This window comes from Marmota marmota, unplaced genomic scaffold (assembly GCF_001458135.2).
Source record: "Marmota marmota marmota unplaced genomic scaffold, marMar, whole genome shotgun sequence".
Lineage (NCBI taxonomy): Eukaryota > Metazoa > Chordata > Mammalia > Rodentia > Sciuridae > Marmota > Marmota marmota.
Genome location: NW_026000185.1, coordinates 7,922,743 through 7,931,641, shown reverse-complemented (window position 1 = coordinate 7,931,641; position 8,899 = coordinate 7,922,743). Strand labels below are relative to the sequence as shown.

Genomic DNA, 8,899 nt, shown 5'->3' with positions numbered 1-8,899 from the left:
AGCAGGGCACTGTGGCGCACACCTGTAATTGAGGCTGAGGCAGGAGGATTGCAAGTTCAAAGCCAGCCTCAGCAAAAGTGAGGCCCTAAGCAACTCAGTGAGACCCTGTCTTAAAGAAAATGCAAAATAGGGCTGGGGATGTGGGTCAGTGTGCCCCTGAGTTCAATCCCTGCTACCCATCCCCTGAAAAAAAGAATAAAAAAGAAACAAGTTTGTGTGGAAGAGCAGCCGGCCTAGGGACAGGCATTGGCGAGGAGGCCCGACTCATGACCACAGACCAAGTCTGTGGGCCAGGGACCCCATAGCTACAGCCGCTGCACCCAGTCGCTACCTGGACACCTTTCTTCCCTAGAGATGCCCTTAGCTAAAAAAAAACAGTGACCACCATGATGCTTTCTCTGCGCTTTAATGAGACACAGCAGCCAGGAGGATTAGCATCTGCCACCTACAGGCTGGGAGGCAGGTGGAGGGGTCCACAGGGCAGGAGTAGGGGGTTTGGGAAGGTGGGGTGATGCCACCTGGGAAGGAAACAGTGTGCTGAGGCAGGAGAGGACTTATGATGCCCTGATCTGGGTGGCAACCCTGCCAACCTGGCTCAGGGGACCTTGGGGACATAGCGGTGGATCCAGTCCAAGTAGTGGGTAAGACGGGTGTAGATGCCCGGCCGGTTGGCATGAGCACAGCCCTCACCCCAGCTGACCACGCCCGCCTGCAGCCAGGCACCCTTCACCTTGCAGACCAGGGGCCCTCCAGAGTCACCCTGGGGAGAACAAGAGTCAGTGCCGGGGGCAAGGCCCACGTGGGGGGTGCGAGGGACAAGGGCCCACCTGGCAGGAGTCGTGCCCTTTGTTCCCAGCACACAGCATGTCATCACGGACAATGTGAACGCTGTCCCCTGTGTAGAGCCCTGTGTGGTACTGCGCGTCACAAAGGTGGTTTTCCACAATCGGGACTTTCACCTGCTTCAGGGGAAACGGTGGTGGGAGGGACTCTGGGGTGAAAGAAGAGGGAGCAGCCTCAGGAGAAGGTTGATCAGCGCCCTTCCCTGTTCCCCAAAGGGAACCCCCAGGGCTGGGGCCATGGTGTGGTCTCGTGCCCCCCTGCCCAAGCCCTCAGCTGTCCCAGCTACCCACCGCCATCATGCACATTCCCCCAGCCTGTCACCCAGCACGGTGTCCCAGAGGGGAAGGTCTCCGAGGCAGGGGGCAGGGAGATGGGGTGAACATGGCTGGAGATGTTCACAGGATCCTCGAGCTCCAGCAGGGCAATGTCCGCCCCGTCCTGGGCAGTATAGTAGTTGGGGTGAGGGATGATCCTGCTGATGGGCAGCAGCTGGTCTCGGTAGTAAAGGTGCTGTTGGCGAAGCTGTACCCGGTAGAACTCTGGGCTTCTGATTTCTCTGGGAAAGGAGTGTCCTGCTCAGGAGGACGAAGTGGCCCCAACATCAGAGCCTCCAGAGCATCTGGTGCCACAGGGTGAACCAGGCCCTCACCCCACCCCGCAGTCCCATGGAGACTCACGGTCCCACGCAGTGAGCAGCAGTCAGCACCCACTGTGGGTGGATGAGGGAGCCTCCACACACATGCATCCAGTATCTGATGTTGAGTCTCAGGCTCACTTGCCAGGGCCACTTGCTCTCAGGGGCCTCCCGTCCTCCCACGATGCCCACTCGCTCCAGAGCTGGGCCTGGGGCTGGGGCAGGGAGCACCCTCAGCACCGGGGTCAGCCCCACCCTGGATCAGCCCTCCCCTGCCTGGGACAATGCTGGGCTTCTCAGTGTCCACCTGCCCCAGCCTGTGCAGCAGGGAGTAGGGGGCAGGGGGCAGGGAAAGGGCAGGCCTAGGGCAGGACTCACCAGGGGCCCCATGGACCATGCTGGACAGAAATGGCAGTGCCAGCACCAGCAGATTCAGCATCTGGAAGGAGTGAGGAGGGGGCAGCGTGAACCCAGTCAGATCAGGGTGGCAGAGTGTGCAGCAAAATGGAGCCAGGGCCCATGTGGATGAGAGCACTGGTCCAGACTAGGGGTCTGAGGTCTCAGGGATCCAAAGATGGGGCACACAAATGTCAGGGGCTCTGAGTGGGGGACACTCACCCTGGCCAGTCCCTGTTCTCCTCCACCCAGCCTGCTCCCCTCCATTTATCCTTCCAAATCAGGCTAGGGTCAGAGGGCCCTCCACCTCCAATCCAGATGTGGAGGAAGTAGATGACTCAGACCCAGGGCCACCATGTGACACATGCCCCCACACCAAGATGTCTATCTGATGTCCACAGGCCTTAACGTTGGGATGCACAGGCAACCACAAAACCACCCCCAGGACTGGATGCTGGCTTCTCAGGCTCTGCCCCAGTGGGAGTGTAGGGATGAGAGGGCTCCATTCTGCTCAGGGTCTGCCAAGTCCCCTGTGTATGGGGGCTCCCAGATGGGCCCTGCCATGGNGTAGGGGGTTTGGGAAGGTGGGGTGATGCCACCTGGGAAGGAAACAGTGTGCTGAGGCAGGAGAGGACTTATGATGCCCTGATCTGGGTGGCAACCCTGCCAACCTGGCTCAGGGGACCTTGGGGACATAGCGGTGGATCCAGTCCAAGTAGTGGGTAAGACGGGTGTAGATGCCCGGCCGGTTGGCATGAGCACAGCCCTCACCCCAGCTGACCACGCCCGCCTGCAGCCAGGCACCCTTCACCTTGCAGACCAGGGGCCCTCCAGAGTCACCCTGGGGAGAACAAGAGTCAGTGCCGGGGGGCAAGGCCCACGTGGGGGGTGCGGGGGACAAGGGCCCACCTGGCAGGTGCTGTGCCCAATTTTCCCAGCACACAGCATGTCATCACGGACAATGTGAACGCTGTCCCCTGTGTAGAGCCCTGTGTGGTACTGCGCGTCACAAAGGTGGTTTTCCACAATCGGGACTTTCACCTGCTTCAGGGGAAACGGTGGTGGGAGGGACTCTGGGGTGAAAGAAGAGGGAGCAGCCTCAGGAGAAGGTTGATCAGCGCCCTTCCCTGTTCCCCAAAGGGAACCCCCAGGGCTGGGGCCATGGTGTGGTCTCGTGCCCCCCTGCCCAAGCCCTCAGCTGTCCCAGCTACCCACCGCCATCATGCACATTCCCCCAGCCTGTCACCCAGCACGGTGTCCCAGAGGGGAAGGTCTCCGAGGCAGGGGGCAGGGAAAGGGCAGGCCTAGGGCAGGACTCACCAGGGGCCCCATGGACCATGCTGGACAGAAATGGCAGTGCCAGCACCAGCAGATTCAGCATCTGGAAGGAGTGAGGAGGGGGCAGCGTGAACCCAGTCAGATCAGGGTGGCAGAGTGTGCAGCAAAATGGAGCCAGGGCCCATGTGGATGAGAGCACTGGTCCAGACTAGGGGTCTGAGGTCTCAGGGATCCAAAGATGGGGCACACAAATGTCAGGGGCTCTGAGTGGGGGACACTCACCCTGGCCAGTCCCTGTTCTCCTCCACCCAGCCTGCTCCCCTCCATTTATCCTTCCAAATCAGGCTAGGGTCAGAGGGCCCTCCACCTCCAATCCAGATGTGGAGGAAGTAGATGACTCAGACCCAGGGCCACCATGTGACACATGCCCCCACACCAAGATGTCTATCTGATGTCCACAGGCCTTAACGTTGGGATGCACAGGCAACCACAAAACCACCCCCAGGACTGGATGCTGGCTTCTCAGGCTCTGCCCCAGTGGGAGTGTAGGGATGAGAGGGCTCCATTCTGCTCAGGGTCTGCCAAGTCCCCTGTGTATGGGGGCTCCCAGATGGGCCCTGCCATGGGCTGTGTACTTCCCAGGGGTCCATCTCTCAGCTGCTGGATCTCTAGCACCAGAATGGCAACACCTCTCAGCTGTCAGGACTGGGCTCTTGTCCCCTCCTGCCCAGGTGCAGAGGACTCCCTAGGAGGCCTCAGGAACAGTGGCATTCAGGGACCATTGCTGTCCTACCAAAAAAGCTTCCTCAAGTTGAATGCAGGGCATAAGTCCATGTCTGTGGGCCACCCTCAAAGGACCAGTGCTCGGGATGGCACTCTCACCCCACCCAAGTTCTCTGATCCCAGGGGTGTGGCACAGCCCTGGGAGACTCAACTTGAGGGAGGGTCACATCAACAGCACCATGAGTCTGGGTCAGGAAGGGGCCCTGTTGCTCCCCATCAAACTGTAATGAGGGTACTTCATTATCTCTGCCATCTGCACTTTATCTGCACATCGGATGGCACGTGGTCAGAGCAGGATAGCAGAAGAAACCTGCAGCCAGCATTCCTCCCCCAAACCTCTCCTGCACCCTCTCCAGGTCCAGGGATGATCACTGTCCTGCCTGTCCACATGCCCCTTCTCCTGACACACTGCTGCTCATGGGGTCCCAGGGGGGCTACCTCCTCACCTAGGACTCTGGGACCCCAGCCCTTATTCTGCCTCACTGCTACTTCTGGGCCCTCAGCAGAGGGCAGTGCAGGCCCTGCCCCCACCCTGTCCTCTGCACACCCCAGGGACAGCATGGGACCAGCAGGGGCTGTCCTGTTCAGCGACCTGGCTTCCACTCATTCTCTAACAAACTCCCGAGCCCTGTCAAGGGCTGGCAAGATGGAAGCACAGGAGCCCACAGGGGGCGAGAGGGTGAACAGGGGTGGCTGGACACACAGCGGGCAGGGGCTGCGGGCACCACTGAGTCAGGGGCTCTGGACCCTTGTCCTCCAAGGGATGCTCCGATTGGCTCAGGCCTGGGAGGTGGACCAGTCAATAGCTGTGAGGGCGTGGTCCCTGTGATTGGCTATCACTGAGCCAATCAGGGGCTAGAGGTGATGGAGCCTCTGGTCTATTTGCTGGGAGCCCAGGATGGGAGAGCAGTATCTGCTACCCCGGCCCTAAGCATGGACCTCCTCTGCTGGAGGACAGCCACTGGTCTTAGGGTCACTGGAAGTGACACCCTCTCAGAGAGGCACTCAGTCACTCTCCCCCACACCTCAAACCTGCGAGCCCCACCACCGCTCCCTGGGAGGGGCACATCCTCCTCACGACTCCTCTGGGGGAGACTGTTCTAATGGAGGTGGGATTGTTGACAGAACTAACTGGTAGTGCAGATGCAAAGGTTCAAGATGGGTAGAAAGCCAGGTGGGTGAGGGGGACAGGAGAGCAGGACAAGTAGGGATGAGAAACCCACACTGCCTCGGGACATGCAGTCGGGAGAGACCCAGGCTGCAGAATATGAGGCAGAAAGCCAGACGAGAGAAAGGGGATGGATATGGGGGATGTTTGAGGAGCAAATGGCCTGAACTTTACATATTTGATGGAAAAATAAACAAACAGATCTAACAATCTCAATGAACACCAAATAGAATACAATTAAAGAAAAACAGGCTGAGGCACATCACATAGGGCTGGAAATCAATGAAAGTCTTCAGAAACTGGCAGTCAGCAGAAGGTTGGAAGCCATCGTCAAAGGACTACTAGAAGGAAATGAACTGTTGGCTTGCTGAAAGACCAGTGCCAGCACCTCCTGTCACCAAATTGTCAAAAGAAGTTCAGCAGGAGAAAGAAAACAAGAGGTGACAATCTAGACTCACACAAAGGAAAGTCCTGGAAGTGGAAATATCTGTAAAGGTGAAAGACATATTTCTTTGTCAAAAACTTAGGGATGGGGGCATGGGAGGCTGAGGCAGAAGGATCGCAAGTTCAAAGCCAGCCTCAGCAAAACCAAGGTGCTAAGCAACTCAGTGAGACCCTGTCTCTAAAGAAAATACAAAATAGGGCTGGGGATGGGGCTCAGTGGTTGAGTGACCCTGAGTTCAATCCCTGATACCCCCACCCCAAAAAATACCTAGTTCATGAGGGGCTAGGTGTGTAGCTCAGTGATAAAGCACTTGCCTAGCATGTGCAAGGCCCTGGGTTTGATCCCCAGCAACTCTCCCCACCCCCCCCCCAAAAAAATAAAGATAATTGACAACCTAAAATAACAATAAAAACAGGACAATGTGCTGTCTTTATGCCTAGAATTTAATTTTTTAAAAAAATTCTGATAGAAACGATATTGACTTTCAAGTTTCGATTGATTGATTGTGGTACTGTGGATTGATCCAGCACCTCACTCTTGCTAGGGCTTCCAAGATCATTTTCCAGTTAGTAGTGGATAATATTCAGAACTACAGCGTTTTGAACCTGGTGTGGTGGCAAGCCTATAATCCTAGCAGCTTGGGAGGCTGAGGCTGGGCGATCGTGAGTTCAAAGCCAGCCTCAGCAACTCAGCTAAACCCTGTCTCTAAATTTAAAAAAAAAAAAAAAAGGCTGAGTATGTGGCTCAACCCCTGGTACCAAAAATAAAAAAAATTAAAAAGTACACGGTCTGGGGCTGGGGCTGAGTGGTAGGGACACGCCTAGCATGCGTGAGGCACTGGGTTTTATCCTTAGCACCACATGAAAATAAATTAATAAAATAAAGATATTGTGCCTACCTATAACTAAAAAATAAATATTAAAAAATAAATTTAAAAGTACAGCATTTTGTATTTTGTATTTCGTCATGCTCCATAGCCTTGCCAAGTTCGTCTGCGCCGGCGTCTGTGGGACCCTTAGGATTTTATGTGCGCCAATCATGGGGTTCACAAACAGTTTGCGGTTTTCTTCAGCAAAGCCAAGCGATGTTCGGAGCGACGCAGTTCCTCCTGTCTCCACCAGAGGGAGAGCCCGGCCGTCATTGATGGGAACGCGCTGGGCTCAGCTGCGCAGATGCACCATTAGGCTCTGCTGCCACGACCAGGTTATACCACTGACCGAGGTCTTCTGGCCTCGGCAGTGCTGGGGGCCTTCCAGGACTGCTAAAGGGCGTGCGGGGGTGGATGAGACTGAACAGAAATCACCGGGTTCGGTGGACCCTCCTCCCGGGACCTTGGCAGATAACTGCACCTTCTCAGCCTTCCTTTCCCTGCAGGAAGAAGGCATTACTGGGCAGGGACTGAACTGCTGACAGAGCCCGGACAGGCCTAGGATGTGGCCCTTGCCCTCTCTCTGCTCTGCAGGGAGGAGGATGGGGGTGTGTCATGCAAATCTGGATCAGGGGTTAATAGTGTGGGAACTTCAATCCAGGTTCTGTGCAGCCAGCACTTGGCCACCAGGACGCAGGAGGCCAGCAGCAGCAACAGCAGCAGCAGCAGCAGCAGCAGCAGGAAGAGCCCAGCCAGGAGAGGGGGCCAGGGGAGCCCTAGAATTCCCAACCCCAAGGCCCCCAATTCTGGGGTGAGGATCCAGTTCACATGGGAATGTGGCTGTGGCTACAGGCTGGTAAGGATGGACATAGCCTCGCCCCAGCTGACCACGCCAGCCTGCAACCAGGTCCCATCCACCCGGCAGGCCAGGAGGCCTCCAGTCATCCTAGAGGGCAGAACAGGGTGAGGGCCAGTGGCGGTTGGTGGGGAGTCTTGCTGGACTCCAGGCCCCAAGCCCTCCACTGTGCCCTAGGCCCACCTGGAAGGTGTATGCCAGCCCCCAGCACACAGCATGTGTGGCCTGAAGGTGCTGCCATCCATGCTGGGGTAGGCCTGGCTGCAGGTCTCTGTGTCCACCATGGAGGCCTCTGCCTCCTACAGGCTGTATGGGGGCCACAGAGGCTCTGGGGACAGGGCAGGTTCGGGGGAGACTGGATCACCAACCCCCACACTTGAAGAGTGGGCATGGAGCTGGCCCTTGGTACATACACCAAGGTTGGTGCCGCAGTCTGGCTGGGCATAAATCACGAGCCACTGAAGCAGGAATAAACTTTATTTCTGAACTCCACCAGCACACTCCACACGCTCCCCGGGAACTTTCCCTAACACCTTGCCGCTCCTCCAGCAACCACCAACCGAAAATCCCTCCTCTGGCACTTCCCCAACCAATGCGAATTCTTCAGGAATCCCCGCGAGAGCTCAACCGGAGCTCAACGCGAACTCTGCGAGAACTCAAAAGTCATCACCTTAATGGCTCGCTGGCATCACTTCTCAACCACTACTTCTGGCAAAAATGCCATGCGTCATCCCGACTCGGCAGTGGCCCTCAACATCTCCCCCCTTCTGTTTAATTAAACAACAAGCAATGTGGCTTAGGGACCGTGTCTGTTAGGCTGTCCAATACTAGATATGGTCCTTACCCATCATCGCATGAGCTGACCTCAAGGTGTCAGCCTCCTGTCTTAGGTTGGTACCACTGCAATTGGATCTTACCCATCACTGACTACCAGTCCAGCATACAGCCATACTTGTGGATAGGCCTATGCACCAGTGGGGGGGTGAGGTTCTTTGCCTCACCTCTGTTGGCCCCCAAATTTGAGACCGTCACTAGCAGAAGGGAGGAGGATACAGAAATGCCACGACACCAAGCCAATTGACGGCTTTTTTTGGAAAAATTGTACCACGGATGACACCATTGGCAAAGATGCCCCAGCACCACCACAATTTGCTGCACCAACAGATAGTTCACAATGCATACAAGTGATACATAATCCAGGCAAGTTCTGCAAGCAGTTCAAAGCAGAGGAATCCATCAATATGTCCATTTCCTCCCAAAGTAAATCAACTCCTTGATTGAGCATTACTTGTTGAGTTATTATTCATTGATGCATCAGTTTATACAGTTTGTTGTAATAGCTATCGTAGAAGCTGTATTTGGTTTTATCTTTGTCTTCACCGGCACTGGGATGAAGATAGGAATTCTGGCAATGATGGGAAAAAAAAATTATGTAACACTCCTGCAGGCACTAAGAAAACAATTTTTTAAACAATTTAGTATCCTGAATAGAATTAGATATAATGAATAGGAAAGGTGAAAGTAAACAAACAGATCTGTTAACCTCCTGTTTTGTTCACATATTAAAACAATCCTCAACAGCTGTTTACCCAATTTAAATTAAACCATTTAAATCACGTGAATAATAA

General features: G+C 55.4%; 2 protein-coding genes across 6 annotated transcripts; both read right to left on the bottom strand.

Annotated features, from left to right (window-relative positions):
* Positions 1-390: 390 nt before the first annotated feature.
* LOC125612317 (mast cell tryptase-like) lies at positions 391-3,170 on the bottom strand (the record flags this gene model as incomplete). Its single annotated transcript, XM_048789416.1, has 4 exons — positions 391-493; positions 2,448-2,714; positions 2,783-2,946; positions 3,089-3,170. Coding segments are annotated over 3 exons (411 nt in total), but the record flags the coding sequence as incomplete, so codon positions are not given.
* Positions 391-3,454, bottom strand: LOC107147136 (tryptase beta-2-like). 5 transcript variants are annotated; one of them, XM_015491552.2, is made up of 6 exons: positions 3,434-3,454; positions 1,856-1,916; positions 1,521-1,692; positions 1,134-1,399; positions 828-991; positions 391-760 (listed from the first exon to the last, which is right to left on the bottom strand). In XM_015491552.2, exons 2-6 carry the CDS (start codon positions 1,914-1,916, stop codon positions 596-598), a joined length of 828 nt encoding a protein of 275 aa, XP_015347038.1. In that variant the 5' UTR covers positions 3,434-3,454; the 3' UTR covers positions 391-595. The 5 variants fall into 5 exon arrangements, with proteins under 5 accessions (XP_015347038.1, XP_048645369.1, XP_048645370.1 ...); XM_048789412.1 differs by lacking the exon at positions 3,434-3,454 and adding an exon at positions 2,096-2,173 and having other exon boundaries at positions 1,165-1,415; XM_048789413.1 differs by lacking the exon at positions 3,434-3,454 and adding an exon at positions 2,096-2,173 and having other exon boundaries at positions 1,165-1,397.
* Between the last annotated feature and the right edge of the window lie 5,445 nt (positions 3,455-8,899).